General features: G+C 43.9%; 1 protein-coding gene across 6 annotated transcripts in view; it reads left to right on the forward strand.

Annotated features, from left to right (window-relative positions):
• Positions 1-18540, forward strand: part of PDE9A (phosphodiesterase 9A) — a 92074-nt gene that overhangs the window by 41251 nt on the left and 32283 nt on the right. For 4 of the 6 annotated variants that reach the window (XM_066620557.1, XM_066620555.1, XM_066620556.1 and 1 more), the window contains 3 exons: positions 241-298; positions 2100-2170; positions 8680-8764. In XM_066620557.1, coding sequence (XP_066476654.1) covers positions 241-298; positions 2100-2170; positions 8680-8764 — 214 coding nt within the window. The remainder of the gene's footprint in view (positions 1-240; positions 299-2099; positions 2171-8679; positions 8765-18540) is intronic. The other 2 variants (XM_066620558.1, XM_066620559.1) reach the window with 2 other exon arrangements.

Here is an 18540-nt window from a genome sequence, read left to right on the forward strand (position 1 = left end):
CTGCAGTGACAACACCATCATTTGGGACAAATGTGATAACTGCATTAATTGAACCTTGGATCTTCTCCACAGTGACAATTCTTGCAAGCGTTGATTTGCTGGGATTGAGCAAGCTCATCTGTTGGCGAAATGTTCTTTGTTGAAACTCCAGTTGCCCGTATGGAAATTGGAATGTCCAGCTCTGCTGTTCCTCTGCCCCTCTCAGTCTCTTACAGTTGTCCATTGTTTTGTTTTATTAAGCAGAAAAAGAGGAATTGTTCCAGAATTTGCTGGCACAGGTGGTCGAACAATTTGCAAGGTAACATTCGTGTTGAAGTGTTGTTCTGTTTTATCTCGTATTCATTTAATGTGCACCCCGCAATCCTGAAATAGCTTCCTCTGGAACTGGTCCATCCACTTTTGTTCCATTTTTCTTCATATTGAATGTGCTGTGCCTCAGCCACCTAGAAGTGAATGCAGGCTGGTGAAGAAGGGAAAGGTGAATTCATTACAGGCTGCAGTCTTACGCATACTTGGAAGTCCCACTGAACTCGGAGGGTTTTATTGTTTTGTTTTTGTTTCTGAGGAAACGTGTAAAGGATATACTTGCTCTTCTGTTGTGTCACTGACATGCGAAAAGTCACCCCACAGCTGTGCTGAGAGGATCTGCACTTGAGGAGAGATGCAGGATATCAGTTTTTTCAATCTTCTATCTAACACTGTTCTAGCCAATGTGAGCTTAGTTCCTCAGGAGGACCTATGTGACTGCAAAAGAAATTTCTTTAAAGTAGTATAGATGAAGCCTTACTGAAAACATAATCTTCGCCCAGTCCTATCCAACTTTCCAGCACTGATGCAACTGTGCCAGCAGGGTGTGTGCTGCATCCTTTGATGGTGGTGGGGCAATCATGGAGTTCTCCTGAAGGCAAGGGAACATTTATTCCCTGTCCTCAATGATGCATTGCAGCTGTATCCACACTGGGAAATTGGTTACGATTGATTATGATTGGTAGTCATGGTGTAGTGGCTAAGAGGCTGAGCTGAGCTGTGAATCTGTACTTCCCCAGTCTGAAACTTCCTTTCTCATGAACTCACTAGATGGCCTTAGGCAAGGCATTTTGCCTCTGCCTCAACTCCCCGGTTGCAATATGGGAATTATAAGATTTACTTGTGCCAGCCTGTGCATATTTACTCAGAAGTAAGTCCCATTTACTTCAATGACATTTACTCCCAGGCAAGTTTGTACAGAACTGCAACATTACTTACCTTGCAGGACTGTTTTAAGAACCACATCAAAATAAGTGCTTTGCACACTCAGAAAGGGCTGCACTAATTCTTCAGTTAGTAGGAATCAGTATCAGATTCTTGAGCTAAGGAACCATTAACATGCTCTTACATACCCTTGAAGATCTAAGAGCCAAACAAGACATGACCTTAAATACATAAGATCCACTTCCATGTTTTTAAGGAATAGCATATAAAGGATGGGTAAGGGTTTTTAAGGAATAGCATATGAAGGGGAGAAAGTTGTGTGGTTTTAGCATTTTGCTCCGTCGTGGTGTCAGCTATTCATGCCCCACATGTAAAAGTTCCTTAAAAAGCAATGTATGCCTCATTGGTTTCAGTGAAGGTTTAAGGGGAATTTTGCAGTATATTAAAGGGCAGCTCCACATGACAAAGCCTTCCTTCTGTATCTATGAGGTGGGGAAGACTTGCAGGTGGGGGTGGCAGGGTGGCCAGATACAATGGAGGACAGAATGCCCATACCTTTAAGTTAACCATTGTACAGAAGAAGGAATTTTGGCAGAGGCATGTTCTATACAATGGTTAAAGGTATGGGCACTCTGTCCTTCATTGTATTTGGTCAGCCTGGCTGGGACAGGGAGGGTTATTGGAATCCTTATACTTGCATCACATCACAAAGTTGAGGCAACAACATATTGCTGGAACACCCCCATTTAAAAAAATTGTAATTCTAAATGTGTACAATGATGTGCTTTTTATATTTTTTCCTTCCAACAGAAGGCAGTTTTTCTCATAAAATTACTTAAATGTGCAGCGAAAGTTCATGCATTCCCATTTGAGGTTATGTTCCTTTTTTGTTTTTGCCTCCCCACCAGGGTATTTAAAATCAATGAACTAAAAGCTGAAGTATCAAATCACTTGGCAATGCTGGAGAAAAGAGTTGAATGTGAGTGTCTTTTTTCATTTTAATTGAGACCTAGAATTATTTTGTATAAAGTTGGTGCTGTCTAAGTCCTGGGGCTGCATGTCTTCTGCCTTCATTGCTTGCGAGATGCAATGCTCTTCTCAGAAAGAGAGAAGGAAGCTATATAAAATATAGCCTCACCTTTGAAAGTAAGATTCAAAGGAAGTATATCCCCTGGTTAGACTGCCTATTTGAAAAGGTCAACAAGAGACCTTCTTCTTCTACTTGCAAGCATTCAAAAATAAATCCAGTCCATTTAAATGAGCAGATGCTAAAAATCCCTAGGCTAGGCTAAAGTTCCTGTATGGTAACCCGCAGCAACCTCATTGACAAATACCTCTATACCCACACTCCTTTCAAAATACATGTCTTTTGCAACCATTTCTGTCTGAAGGTTGTGTAGTCTTCATCCACAGGTTCAATGCTGCTTTCCCACACAGAAAAAACGGGAGGGGTCCCTGTTCTAGTTACCTAGCAGCTGCAGGATATTTTTGTAACTGATTCTAATTGCAGGAAACTCAAAGATCTGCAATCAGCACATGGAAAGGGAGGAAGTCAAAATGACTTTGCCCTGAGCTGAAGTGCGCCAGCTCTGTGCTTAGGATTCTGCAACATAAAAGCAGTGCCTAATATCTAGGTCAGGGGTTCCATCTGTCCCAAAGAGAAACCAGGTGTTGTTTGTTTGTTTCATTTCTGTCCTACCCTTTCCCAAAAGAACTCCAAGCAGTGTACAGGTCATCCAGTTTTATCCTCCTCCCTCTCTGAGCCTGGATCAAATGCTTCCCCATCACTTCTGTTTAGAAAAAGCAACAACATGCCAATTATAGTGGGATGCTAAATACAGTGTGTAGTTTGGCCTGGAATGGGGATTCACAAGGTCTTTTGGGGTCAAATCCAACATTCTCTCCATTACTCCATACTGACTCTTATCCTGGCCTCTCAGTCTTCATCTTATCCTTGTAAGTTCCTTGGGTGGTTCTGCTTTCTCTGAAGGGCATGACTGAGAAGGCTCAGTCTGCATATGGAAGCCATGTGGAAACACAATTACAGAGACACTCCCATACACCCCGCATGGATACAGAAACTGCAGCTATGGGGGAATCCTATAAAAAGGTACCAAAATCCTCCGTTGCACCCCCCCCCCAGTCATGCACGTTACTAATCTGCTGGTGTTTGCAACCTTTCTTGGTCTCACTGGTTCTTTGCTGACTACAAAATGGAAGCATTAAACACTCACAGACACTCAGAGGAAGTGAGGCAGGGTACTGAAAAGAATGTTACATCAGAGAGTTCAAAGAGCTTAGTGTCATGCCAGCAAGACTCAGGAAGACTGCAAACACCAGCAGATTAGTGATTGGTGTGATGGGGGGGGGGATTTTTGAACCATGGATAATTGAAACCGCAGATACTGGATCTGGGATGAAGCCTATACTGCATGGATGCAGTTTCCATTTACCTTTTGAATTCCACTTCCATGTGGTTATGTTGATGTAGTGTCAAGTGAGGAAACCACATTGGGAACTGCTTACGCACGTCTGCACATGTGGAGTGGGTGTGTGTGTCATGAATAGCAATCATAGATAGCAAGTTATTAATTTTTAAAACACTTCAAAGACTTTATAGCAACACATGTGGCATGCGACTGGGCATAATTTGCAGAACAAAGGACACTTGTATCTCAGATGAAACTCCAGATGCAAACACAGAACACCCACACCTCCACTCCCTATTGCCTCGCTGTGGATGGAAACTCTGCATACATCGTTGTTCCTGTTCAAAAGTAAAAGAACAGCCAGATGTTTGTTTAGGATTACTCTGCTGTAACACAATGAACATTGTCTTGTTAGAGCAACATCACCTAATTTGACCTTTTCTCAAATTTCATATAAGTTTAAAAAATGCAAATGGAGAAAAGTAAACAAGTGTGGATATCAGCCTTTGACACTATGGGTGAAAAGTACAGAAACATATACAGAAAAGTACCCAAAAAAAGTGAGGGGGGGGTGTTTTCCAGAGCAGCTTTGTCATGGATATGTACAGTTCAGGCCTAGTAGCATTGCAAGGCCTGAACCAAGCTAAAACAGTAACACAGAAGTGGCTTGCACTTCCTAGCTGCCAGGATTTACAATTCAATGGAAGGTGATAATGTAGCACCTAGGCAGCCAGAAAGACACCCATCAAGGATGGAATGCAGCTGCAGATCTCCAGGGGGGAGGGAAGAGCTGAGAGGGTGAGCTTCCAGCCCCACTTCCAGAGGACAGGGTCTTTGTTCCTTGTCTCTAGGTGAGAGAGGTGGTGGGTGCACATCCTGCCCCGCCAGTACCATGTGGCCATAGGTAACTGGCCTGAGGATCTACAAAAGAAGCTGACCCAGGTGAGGGTTAGGAAATAATAGAGTTAGCCTGTTAGCTTTGTTGTTTTATGCTGTTATGTTTCCTAGAAGTTTTATGCCTCTAGCATTTGCTGCCTTTTGTAACTTTTAGTAACCCTATGTATTTAATAAAGTAGAAAATCTTTTTACCATTTTTGGTTCATTGTCTGTTGGGGACAAAGGTTCAGAATCCTGCCTAGCCGTTCAGCAAGCTACCAAAAATCCTCATTGTGGACTAGAAACTTGAGGACTGAGACTTTAAGTAAAGAAAGTGCTCAGTGCCTACAAGGGATATAGTTAAACCTAAAGGGTCTCGGTTTCTCTGGACTGAGGCACTGGCTCTTACAGGGTGGTGGCAGTACTACCGAACAGGGATCTTTGAGGGCTCTAGGGTTCAGAACCAATACCCTAACACAGGGCTTTTCAAACTGGGGTGTTGCGATGCCCCAGTCTGTGGGCCTTGGCCTCTGCCCCCTTAAGAGGCAGGGGCAGCCTGGAGGCAGGGAGGAGGCAGCTTCTCCAGGATCATGCTGCTCAGGGGGCTGCAGGGACTTGGGAGCACTTACCCAAGCCTCCTGCAGCCTCCCCAGGGTGCGGGGAGCCCGGTGCGAACCTTTGTTAGGGCTCCCCGCAGCAGTGAAAGTGAAAGTGGAGCGATCACGCTCCACTTCCGCTTTAGCAGAGGCGGGCGCAATCGCTCTGCTTTTACATTCACTGCTGCAGGGGCGTGACTTGGATGGGGACAGGGGCATTTGGGAGAGGGAGGGGATGGATCTCAGAAGCAGCAATTTGTGCCAGGATACTGTCTCTGAAACCCCACCTCAGAATGCCCCTGGCTCTCTTCAGGTTTATGCCGGCAAAATGGCTGGCATGTGTCCGAGGAGACTCATGGTATGCTTATGTGGAGACAGCAGGTTTACATAGAGGCAAGTTAAAAAGTGTTTTACGGGGTGCGACTCCATAACCGTGGTTTCAGTTAACCATGGATTGGGTCCGCTCTCCTCCTGCGCACCCCTCCCCAAGGCGAGAGGAGCTCTGCTCCCCTCATCTCTGAAGGGTCTTCTGAGCCCAGCACAGGCCATGCACATCCACCCATGCCTCTGCCGGGCTCAGAATGACTGTTAGAACTAAAAACAAATACTACTTCTGGTTTTTCATCAAAACTGGAAGTGACGTTTTTAATGCCTTATAAGACACATAGAGGCCAGAGAAGCCTGCCTGTACTTACCTCCAGTTTACCTTCAGGTTGTCCCTCTCCGTTCACTCATGCAGCACACACCTTTTTGGCGTGGTTGCATGCTATAATGTGGGGTGGTAGTGGAATAGGATTGGGCAGTTCAGCACTTAAAAAAGGATGAAGAAGAAAATCTTTATATAGCAGTCTCAATTTGGTCAGTAGAAAAGTGTCATTTAAGGACGGCCAATGCTAGTTGAAAGCTTTGCATTAAAGCTATTTCCTGGTGTGCAACAGACTGTCCCAGCTCAGCCGTCATACAGAATTCTGGTTTAATCCTGCAGAATGTTTTCAAGCCTCTGAATTGCATGTTCTTCCCTCCTCGTCTTGCTTTCAAACAAACTAGGATTTGCCACCATGTCCAAGCCTTGCAGATCCCAGTTTGTTCTATTCTAACTATAGATTTAAAACATGCCAGGACATGAAATTAGAATTGAAAATTGCAGCTCAAAATTGCTCAGACTGCCTGTATTTGCACATGCCTTTACATTTTTGCACAATACTTTTGTGAAGTATTTTCATCTTATTAACTTTGAAATGAAGATATTAGTACCAAATAATTAAAGCACTGCAACTATAAAAGGAATCCAGATGAGGATATTGAGAGATAATACATTTCACAAAATTTGCAATGGTATATATACCACCATATGATATGCCAGAGGAGAATCACAGTCAATCTTGACTCCCTGGGAAATACAGTATATCTTCCTATGCCACTAACCACACCTTGCATAAATTTGAAAGTCATGCAAGATATGATTCCTCCAGTTGTTGGGAGAGATCTCTTTGCCCATGCCAACCATGTCACCATGACTCTGTATGAAGCTATCACAATGCAGAAGCACTTGTGGCAGCTTTCCATGTTGGGGGGGGTATACAGTGAAAATCAGCAGGCATGATAGCAACCTCTCTTCACTGCAGTGCAGTCCTCAAGTGGCATCCAGAGCAGTGTTATTTTCCCACAAACTTCGCTACTATGACTTGGAGCCTAGTCCTGTCCTCCCCTGCCCCGCCCCACCCCACTGTTGCAAAGGTGCCAAAAATGGTTGTGCTGTATCCTGTGGGGAGGGGCAGATTGGGAAGCTTTAGTTGGGAAAAGGTTATTTAAATCCTCTTACCCCTGAGTAAGCCTCCCAACCTGCAATGGGTCTCCTCGGACCTGCACTAGAGATTTTGCTAGGACAAGAGATAGGAAGTGGGAAGGCTCCTGCTGGAGGAGATAAGATTCGGTGCGTGACTTTGGCACTGGATCCATTCCTCCTACAGCCTCCCCCAGTCATGTTCCCCTCCCCACTCTGTTTCACCCCCTCTCCACCCCTACCAGTGCCTTACCTGCTATGGAGGGTGTAGGCAGCTCTAGCAACAGCAGTTGCATGCTGCCACTTTGCATGGCAGCACTCCTAAAATGGCTGCTGACTGAGCACTATGTGCTTCATCAGCAGCCATTTTGTGATGGCGTGCCTTCCACTGTTGCAAAGGGCTCCACGCACCAGCCCTATCCTCAATAGGACTGAGCCATTAGTCATACCAGGAGGTGTAACCCATCCCCCGCTGTTACCGCTTGTTCTTTACCACACCTCTGACTAGGCTTCTTTGTCTGCAAAAGCTTGTACTTGATTCAAGAGGTAATGACTCTTGAAACTAGAGTGAATGCTGAGATACTGGTGGCAAACTGGTGACAATAACTATAGTGCTTCATGTTTAAATGAAACTTGAATAATGAAGTAGGTATTTCATTTCTATTATCCTCCACTTTTCCTGGTCTTTTCACTCCGGCTCAACAACTGCAGTTGCACCTATTACAAAAATGCCTTCTCAGCCCACTGGTGTGAATTGTTAATGCCACCTTGGGAGCAGTTGACTTGCATACCACGCTGTATGGGAGAAGGATGAGAGTGGCCATTGTGTTCAGAGCAAATGAACACTGATGAAACAATGAAAAGTTCTCTTGAGTTCCCTAAACATCTGTTTGCTAACAGAGCATGGCAAATGAGGAAGCTCCTGAGAACATTTGTGTACATTAAAAAGGGTGAAAGGAGAGGGGCACCCATGCGTTTGAATTATATTCGACTTTCAAAGCTAGGTGGATGCAATTCTTGGCCATTTCCAACTTTGCCTTGCACTATCCTCATGAGAGAGCAGCATTTGCTGCTTTCAGCCCCAGCTGGTGATTGCCTGACCTTTAAAGAATCACAGCACACATTAGGTAATCGATGTGAAAGAAAACAAAAAGTGCTTCCCAGTTTGAGGTTTCTTTGCCTGTAGGGTGTGATTCTTATCCTATGCGCCTTCTCTTGCACATTAAGGCTATTGTATATTACCTTTCACATAATGGGATGTATAAACCTTGCAAAGCAAGTTTGTCCCAAATCCCAAACCACCTGCCAGTACTGACACAGCTGTGCCAATGGTTCAGGTGCTGCATCCTGCAGCTAGGGGATCTCCTCAAAGTAAGGGAATGTTTGTTTGCTTCCCTAGGAGCTGCATTGCCCTTATGTCGATGCTGGGTTAGGATTGTGCCCTTTGTCTCTGTTTAATATAGCACTTCATATTGACATAATGTTGCTGTGGCTTTGTCTAGTGCTTCATTCTATTCATGTTCTAAGGGAAAGACTTGAAAAGTGGCAGAACAGCTGATTATTGCTACCTGCTCTTGTTTTAGTTCCTGGAACTAGTTCTGTGATCTTTTAAAAACCCTGTTGCTTACAATGAACAATAGTTTTGGCAACACCTGCCTGAGCAGAGACAGGTTTTGAGAGAAGGACTATTGAGTCGTGGGCAAACTCCACTGTTCCGTGCCTTTTGAAATTCTGCACAATTACTGAAATGAGATCCTTCAGGCTTCTCCATGGTAACCCCCCTATTGTTGCATTTTGTTGACAGTGGAAGGCCTGAAAGGAGTGGAGATTGAAAAGTGTAAGAGTGACATTAAAAAGATGAGGGATGAAATGGCCGCAAGAAGCACCAGGTAAGTTATGCGTTTTGTTCTTCTTGAAATAAGTCAATCTTTGGAGGGAGAGAGAGAAAGAGTTCTGCAATTAAAACTCTTGCAACCAGAACCAAAACATGTTTACACAAAGTAAATCCAAATGAGTACAATGAAACTTACTTCCAGTTAGCTGTGCATAGGATTGCAGCCTGATAAATTGATTTGTACCTCTTGATTTTTCAGGCTTTTTAAAAACACCTGGCTGTAGAGCTTACTAGCATTGCTATCGAGAAAAGACCTGCTTGCTTTATTTAAGCATATATGGCAATTCAATAGTTAAAGCAGCTTGTTCCAGATGACTGGAAAATAACTCTCAGAGAGAGAGAGAGAGAGAGAGAGAGAGAGAGAGAGATTAACATCTTGGTTTCCCTCTGTTTACCCATCCGGTAATAAAGAATTCTGGCCCTGGTTTTATGCAGAGAACAAAAAATGCTTTTGCCAAGAAAAACATTTGTTTGTTAAGAAACTCTTATTTTAAATGGTCCTGCTCAGATATGAAACGTAATCTGAGAAAATATCTCAGTTTACACACAGCAGCTCCTCTTGCTACAGCCTTGTACTGTGAGAGAATGTGCTTGCTATACGTTAACCAAAAATGAGGTATTTCCTCTTCAGTGGAAGAAGCCTGTCTACTAATCTGATCTATTACCAAGTTTGGAGTTATAATTAAAACAACAGCAGAAGTCATCACGTCATTGTCATCGCTTGTAATGGCACGTTGCACCAGCTGGAATGTCAGACCTTTTCTGCCACTGACATTCTTCATTAAGACAAACATATCAGCAGTTAAGACACTATGGGCACAATCCTAATCAGGTTTACTCAGAAGTAAGTCCTATTTTGTTCAATGGGCTTACTCTCAGGAAAGTGTGGTTAGGATTGCAGTCTATGAAACCTGTTAGTAAAAGCAAAGAGAAGCAGCTTACTAGTGGGGGTGGAGAGGCACCTCTGCACTGCCAGTGAACTCTGGCATGTTAAATGTTGTGTTAATGGAGTTAATGTAACTCTATGCAGTAGTGTCGCTAGGGCGGTGCAGGGGGTGCGGGCCACACTGGGTGATGCGCCCTGGGGGGGTGACGCGCTAAAACCGCGGCATTAGGAGCTACCGCGTCATGCCAGGCACCGTTGGATGCGGAATTCCCAGTGGAGTGCAATGCAAAAAATTGAAATCGCTCCTTTCGTTCAAAAGTTATGGACAAAAAACCAGAAGGAAAAAATTCATGGATCCCTATGGAAAGTAAAAGTGAGCCGTATCGCGGGTTTACTCGTGAGTAGGCGAACTTGCCTTAGTCCGTTGGAAAGGGCAGGCTGAGAGGACTCCAAGGATGTCAGAATTGTCCTCATCCAATGAATGCAGCCCCCAAAAGGTTCCTCCCAGCTGCGAGTCTATGGAGCCCTATGGAAAGCAAACTCAGTCACATGGTCGCGTTTACTCGTGAGTAGGCAGACATGCCTTGGCTGGTGGTCAGGCCAGGCAAAGGGAAATGTGAGGGCACCAGAATGGTCCCGATCCAATGGAACTGAAGCTCAACATATGTTCCAGAAGGCAGCCCCCCCCCCACTAAAAAGGACCAAAAAGTGGCTTGAGGCGTAAGGGGAATTTTTTCTGTTTTGCACTTGAAAAGCCAGGTGGGTCCTGGTGGGTCCCGGCTATTATTTGGAGGAATAAGACCATCATGTTATATATCAATCAATGTGTAATTTCATGCAAAATGCAATGAAACAAACCACATTGAAATATCTGTGATCTAACAAAAGGTACAGCCAAAAAACCACTGGGGGCGGGGCGATGGTACATTACCATGCCCACCACCTGGGGCATTGCCCTGCCCACTGCATGGGGTGACGCACAGGCCTCCCGCACTGGGTGACGCGAATCCTAGTGACGCCACTGACTCTATGTCAGAGGCATCATGAGGCTGGGGTGAGGCAGAGGCCACATGTGTGGTGCTCCAGGGGGGCAACATGACACCTGTGCCTTCAGCCCTCATTACATTGTTGGCAACAAGTGGAGCTTCGCAGCTGGAGAGCCTTCCCACCCCTGCCGCTGATTTACTCAAAATTAATGCACTCTGGAAGTAATTGGCAGTGATGCAATGATGTCATCACATCACTGCCAACCTACTTCTGGTTGCCATGTTCCACACCTGCATACCAGGTGCCATCCACCCCAGGCCCCTTGTTTGCTATTTTGAGTGGAGGGGGTGTGTGCCATGCATTGGGGTGATGTCCTCCCTGGGTGTGCAGTGTTCCAGGAACACCAGTATTCTATGTTAATGTAACTCTATAGAATCATGGGAATTCTACTACCATGATATAGGCTCCGTCCAAAGAGGTTAGGGTACATCCAGATCAGGAGTTTCTCATGTTGCAGAAAGTAATGTTTCTGCATTAGACACAGATGAGACACAACCTGCAGTACATTTAATCTATTTCATTGTAATTTGTCTTTTAAAAAACAATATCTATCAGTGCAGTTACACATGCAGCACAATCCTAACTTGCGCTGAAACAGGCAGACCAGTGGGCCTGCACTGTCTCCAGCACAAGGTTTGGACGCTTAGTGGCAAGAGGAATCGCTTCCCCTTACCCCAGGGAGAGCCACTGCAGACCCAATGGGACTACTCAAATCTGCGCCACCTCCGGGGTTAGCACAAATTCTAGCAGCCCGGGGCTGGCCCAGGCTGCCCAGGAAGAGGGTTAGGATCCAGCATAACCGCTGGATCCTGGCCCTACCTCCCACTTCCTGCCCATCCACCCCTGGGAACGCCCACCACCCACCCCCTGCCCCGGAACGCCTCCCTCCCACCTCTTCCACGCCTTCCCCAGATCCCTGCACCGGCTGAGCTTGGCCAGTGCAAACTCGCCTTCCCCAGGGCCTGCAACAGCGCAGGGAGGTCGGCGCTGGCCTAACTGCCTCCAGAGTGGCATGAAAGTGCTTTATGGCCACTTTAAGGGACATGCGCCAACCTAACGTCATGTTAGAATTGCACCCTTAGACACTTTGTTTTAATTTTGGCCACTGATTCCTTTTAGCAGAAGATTATTCCCAGGTACTGCATGATACTAGAACGTGGGTACTTCTGGGTTGTTTTTGTTTTAAAAATTAAATCTCAAATTGTCCTTTCTTCTTCTTCTTCAACTGCATGAACTTTTTTCAGGGAATGCAAGAGTACGTATGCTGAGTTGCAAAAATTTAGCATTTTTTCAAGTCTGAAATTCTGGAAGGATGAAATAAGAACATACAGGCAATGCCTGAAGATTTGTTCCAGGACAGTGAGGGAATAAAAAGACCATCAAAAATGAAATGTGAGAAGCGTGCTGATCTAGACCCAAAATTTCATCTCATATTAAGAGGAACTACTAGACAGATGTGGGAAGAGTGGTCAGCCCCTATAATGAGAAAATGGCAGTGGGGTAAGAGACGAGTTGCGGTGGGGAAGAGGAGGCTGGAGTAGTTCTGTAGAATAAACATTTGCTAGCCTAAAGGCAATTTTTTCTTTTCTGCAAAGCATGGAAGCAAAACCCACTGGGTCAGGATGTGATCCAGTAGTTTAATCTAGCATCTTATTCTAAATCACTTGGGCTTCAGTCCTATACACCAGTGGTTACCAAAGTCCTCCTTGGGAGGAGGGAATCACTGGAGTCTTTGCAGAGGTGGGGCTGCAGCAGTGACACAATCCCCAAGATTGTGCCATTGCTGGGACAGAAAGAGGGGGGTTAACGTTGAAGCTAATATCATTGCAAAAATTTTATAATCCACATTAAGTAGTGAGATTGGTCTATAATTTTGAATCTCTTCTTGATCAGATCCTTCTTTATGTATAACTGTAATTATTGCTTCTTTCCAGGTCTCAGGGACTTTATCCTTTTGCTGTATTTCTTCTATCACTTATAGAAGATCTGGGAACAGATCTGGAAGCATAATATAAAACTTACTAGAGCAACAAATTTCAAAGAAAATGTATATAAAATGTTTTATAGATGGTACATGACACCAAAAAAATTGGTAAAAATGAAACAGAATATATCAAATAGTTGTTGGAAATGTAAATGTGTGGAAGGAAGGTTTTATCATATGTGGTGGACATGTAAAAAAACACAAATTTATTGGAGGATGGTAAGAAATCTAATACAAGAGATTGTTGGATTTACTATTCCGTTGGAACCTGAATTATTTTTGCTCAATATTACTTTAGATGTTATAGATTAAAAAAAAACGATGTGAACCTAGTTATTATGATTTTAACTGTGGCAAGGATTTTATATGCTAGATATTGGAAGGACTTTAAAATACCAATGAAAGATGAATTAATAGAGAAAATAATGAATGTGGCGGAAATGAATGAATAATGAATGTGACTGTCAGAAATTTTGGACCAACAATGAAAACCGACACAAATTGAGCAATGGAAGCCCCTTTATGCTTGGTTGAAAATGAAGTTTTAGAAATATATGATAGGGCATTTAGATGATTGTAATATATATATATATATATATATATATATATATATATATATATATATATATATATATATATTTGATATGATAGACAAATGATGAATGAAAAATGATATTAAGAGGTAAATTTAGAAGGGGAAATTGATTAGGATATATGTTATGATTTATTAGCTTTAGTGATATATAATAATGAAATATGATTTTCTGCACCCTTTTTTGTGTGTGTAGTGAAGTGTGTTGTTTTTTGTGTTATGTGTTATGTGTGTTTGTTTATATATTTTTTGGAAAATAATAAAAAAATTAAAAAAAGGGGGGGGGTTTACCTTCCAGCAGGTCCAGCCTGCTTCCTGGAGATACAGGGAGTCCTGCAGAGCCCTCTGCAGGGCTCCCCAAGCCTCCAATTCACTAAAAATAGCAATTGGAAACCACTTCCGGTTTTTGATTGCGAAACCAGGCGTGGTTTCCGATTACTATTTTTAGTAAATCGGAGACTTGGGGAATCCTGCAGAGGGCTCCGTGAGGCTACACACACACCCGCTGGAAGGTAAAACCTCCCCCGTTCTGTTCCACCAGCAGTATGATCCTGGGGATCATGTCGCTGCCTTCAGGGCCTATTAGAGGAATTTTAGCAAGGGGTACAAAGTTTCTTCTGGGCCCCTTCCCAAAGAGGAAGGGGAGCAATGGGGGCAGGCAGAATGGGGGGGAGGGTAAAATAGGGTGAGGCAGCATGCTGTCAGCCACAATAGTCTTTGGACTTCAGGTCTACTAGGTTTCTTGATGCGGAGCCCAAGTCTACCTGATAATACACCATTGGCAGCTAGATAAAGTAATATGGAAAACCAAATACCCTCCTAAGTCTCTAAAAGTTTTGAAATATAGAAAATCGATTGCAGAAACTTAGCATCATCATATTTACACTCACACTAGAATGAATCAAAATGAACTTCCAAAATGAGGTGGACATGATAGAGACATATAAAGTAATGCATAGAATAGATAGAGTGGATAGAGGGAAGTTCTTTTCCCTCTCATACAACACCAGAACTAGGAGACAGCCACTAAAATTGACTGGTGGGAGAGTTAAAACAGAGAGATGTTTCTTTTACCCAGTGCAGAATTAAATCTGTAGAACACTTTTCCACAGGATGTGGTGATGGCACTTGGCCTAGATGCCTTTAAAAGGGGATTGGAAGGAGGGAAAATCCATCAAAGGTTACAAATCATGATGGCTGTATGCAGATTCTCGGTTTTAGAGGTAACCCATCTCTGAATGTCAGATACAAGGGAGTAGCAACAGGATACAGGTATAAAGTTGTTTTGAGTGCTCTGAAAGGCATCTGGTGGGCAACTGTGAGAGACAAGAAGCTGGACTAGATGGGCCTTTGGTCTGATCCATCAGGTCTCCTCTTGTTATATATAATTACTACTGGGTAGACATGTATAGGATTGTGCTGAAGAGTCTTTCTTCCCAAAGAGATACATACTGCAAATGATGCCCCTTCAGCTCTAATTATTATCTGTCAAGGTGCCAAGTAGAGTTTCACTTTTGGTTCAAATTCTGCTAATTAATATGTACCAGCCGCTTCTCAGCTCTGTTATTATCACCATGTTAGAGAATGAATAATCCAAAAAATCCATCTTTGAGCATTTTCTCTTCCCCAGGTTAAAAACTAGTATTGAAATCTCTGTAATTAGTGAGGCAGTTTAGATTTTGGGATGTCCATTGAACTCTGATCGCACACAAAAAAAACTGTTCCCACTTTCACAACCTAGATTTCAAACCTGGTCTCATGGTGTTTAGACTGGGATCCTGATGTGATGCTTACAGCCCAATCCTACCAACACCCCCACCACTAGCGGAACACATGTCCCACTGGCAGAAGGAAGAGGATGCTGGCAGAGCATCACTTTTGCTGGCAAGTGCAGTAAGGCCACCAATGCAATTGCTGGCGGCCGGGCATGCTGTCCTGTGAAGACTGCGTCCACCAATGCAACGTGACAGTGGGGGGGGGCAATGGGAGGAACAGGGTGGGAAAGGGAGGAATGGAGATGTATCTGGGTTAGGGAGAGAGAAGGGAGGTGGAATGGGAGAGGAGGGTTGGATCTGGCAGAATTCACATGTGGCCAGATCATATCCTCTCCCTTTTTGCTAGTTCTGGTACAGGACTGAAGCGACCCATAGTGAAAGCAGAGGGGGTGCAGGGAGCTCCGCAGAGCCAGGGCAAGGGAATAAAAGTTCTTTACCCTGAAGAGACCTCTGGAACTCTCCACCATCTAGGATGCAGTGTGCATTGGTGCACCTGCTTCAGCAGGGGTGGGAGTTAGGTGGGATTGGGTTGTTAGATCACCACCAATAAACAACTGGTGAGAACATTCTGTATTTGCTAAAGTGCTATCAGTCAGGATTTGGCTGTCACTTTTGCAATAAAGTTAGCAGGTAGGCAAGCCACACTGAGTGGCAATATACGCATAATAGTGTTTCTTTACCTTACAGCAGTGTTATTCAAACTGCTGTGAGGCGCGGCTCTTTAGGGCGGCGCCAGGAACTCAAAGGGGAGGCGCGGGATGTCCTCTCGCAGCGATACAGTCGTCACACCCCTGGGCAGAATACGAGCCCGTCTTCTGCCCTTTGTCTGCGCTTTTTTAAAGCAGAAGAAATGGGAGTTGCTCAGCTGCGAGAGTGGCTGCTGCCCCCCCCCCCCGACCTCTTCCGAGCATTCTCGGCTTGCAGTCCTTAACCCTCGCTGATCCTTGTCAGGTTGGTTCCTAGTTCCCAGCCTGGGATTGCTTCTCATCAAAGTGAAATCTCTCTTTTCAACCCCCTCCCACTCCCCCCTTTCGATCTCCAAACCTTCCCGCTTTCCTCCCCGCCCCAAATATTTTACCAGTCACCAGGACTCTTAAAGTTGCTTCCATGCAGTTGGCTAAGGGGGAGGGGAGAGATAAGCACACACTTTACTTGGCCAGGAGCAGAAAAAGGGTACTTGTTTTTAAAGTGATGTATTAAGCTTGTTGTTTGACTGAAGAGGAAAGACTGTATTTTTAAAGTGATGAATCTTGCTATTTGCTTATCAGTCATTGATGAAGTGACTGCCAGCCCAATCCTATCCACGCTTTCTTGGGAGTAAGCCCCATTGACTCTAATGGAACTTACTTCTGAGTAGACATGCATAGGCTTGAGCTGTGCATCTCCTAGTATAGGAGGCAAATCAGCTGCCTAACCAAACCCTTATCAGCTCTGATATATTTTCATGGTCCATTTTTGTTTTCCCCACTGGCTGCTGGAAAAATTTAATTTCATTAAATTAATAAAGGGTTCAATCCTATCCAAGGAGAATGGGAGAAATGACTAGTTGGATTGGGGTCCACAGAGGTGTGTGTGTGTAATGTTGGTCAGACTGGTTCATTTGATAAAACAATTCTATTGGTATGCTTACAAAGTTTAAAAAAATGAGTCCTCCTGGACCAGACAAAATCTACCTACTGCAGCATCCTGTCTCCAACAGTGATCAGCAGCTGATCATTTATAAAGCATGTATATTGCTGTGTATTAATATATTTTTAAGATCTGCATTTAATTAATGATATGATTAATATAATTAATATTAATATAGTTAATATATATTTTATATTTAATATAGCTAATATTTCTGGCCACTTCCTGTTTAAAGATGTCACTTCCAGCCCTCAGGAACATGATGGGGAGTCATAGCCAACAGCCATGGGGGTCAAGGGAGCCACTGGCCGGAAAAGTTTGAGTACCACTGCCTTACAGGGTTGTTGTAAGGATTACATCAAGATAATATATAATAAATGTTTTACATGCTAAATGCACTGTACAAATGCCAAGTATTACTTTTTCCTCTCATAGTTAGAAATCCCTGAGAAAACCTACGAACATATACAATGAACCCTCAGTTTAACAGACAGATGGAGAGAAGGGAAGTTCCATGCATTAAATCCGAATGCATGGAAGGCAATGGAGGTGTGCATGTGCAAAACATATGACTAACTTTTAATGGAGCAGAAAATGTTTGTTGTTTCCAAAGTCTATTAAATTGTGATCCGTTAAATCAAAGGCTCACAGTAGTCCAGTGGGCCTGTAGTGATGATGAAAAGCTGATGATGTGTGTGATACCATTGTGTGATGAATGTATTTGGTGTCTGAAATTTTTCTTTTGTTCTGTTTCCTCGGAAACTACAGCAGTCTATGTCCCAGAATGGACCTCTTTTAGCCCTACCATCTCTTTCTGTTCCCTCGTTTCATTTTATAAAGATCAGCATAAAACATAAGTTGCGTTTTTCCCATTCATTTAAGCAAAGCCCTCAGTCTCAAAACAATGCATCTTCCAAAACTTGCACTATATTTCATCCAAAAGAGATGGCTTTTGCGTTAGCAGCTGCTGGGTCTGTGACTTCACCACAAACAGGAAGTCAGTGTGCTCCCAGATTACTGTGACTCATTCATTTATTCCCTTTCATGAAAAGGAAATGTGACGACCTCCCCGCCCCCATGTGTGTGCATGTGTGTGCGTGTGTGTGCGCCCTTTGTCCTAAAGAAAAACCTCAATAGAATTGACTAAGTAAAATTACAGGAGTAGCTTATAGTTTCCCAGGCAACATGGCTCAGTAGTTAAAGCTGATGGCATAAGTGAGTATTGATAATACAAAAGTTTCTTGATCCTTGAGTCACTAAAAAAAACCATCAATACTTGTGGGGTTCCTGAAGACGTTGGTTGGCTTCAGCAAGATGCTGGACTAGACAGACTCTTGGTCGAATTCAAATGCGGCCTCCCTGTGCCTCAGAAAGCCCCCTGGACCCCTGGCCAATGCAAACCAGAAGTGCCTTCCAGTCAAGTCCAGGAGACTTTCTGAGGAAACCAGGAGCAGCACAAAACCTCTGGAGGGCAGGTCATGTTCTCCAGGTAAGTTGCTGCAGCACCATACCAGGTTCCCCGCAGATTCAGTTATCCACAGAATTTGGTATCCACGGGGGATCCGGAAATTGATCCCCCACATGTACCAAGGGCCCATGTATACTGCATGCTACCCATTCCCACAGAAGAGAAGTACAATGTAATTTATCATGCATCAAGAAAGCAGGCACTGTAGCCTAGTGCAATTTTAAGTTCCTGCTTCCCATCAAATCTTGTAACTAGTGCAGGCTTGGAGGATGGGATGAGAAGTCACATTATCTTGGAGAGGATAACCTTACATTATGATGATGAGGAGATTACCTTTCACTGTATTGTGAAGTTATGGCTTTCATAGTTCTTTCAGACTTCAGAAGGACA

The sequence above is a fragment of the Tiliqua scincoides genome, chromosome 3 (assembly GCF_035046505.1).
Source record: "Tiliqua scincoides isolate rTilSci1 chromosome 3, rTilSci1.hap2, whole genome shotgun sequence".
Lineage (NCBI taxonomy): Eukaryota > Metazoa > Chordata > Lepidosauria > Squamata > Scincidae > Tiliqua > Tiliqua scincoides.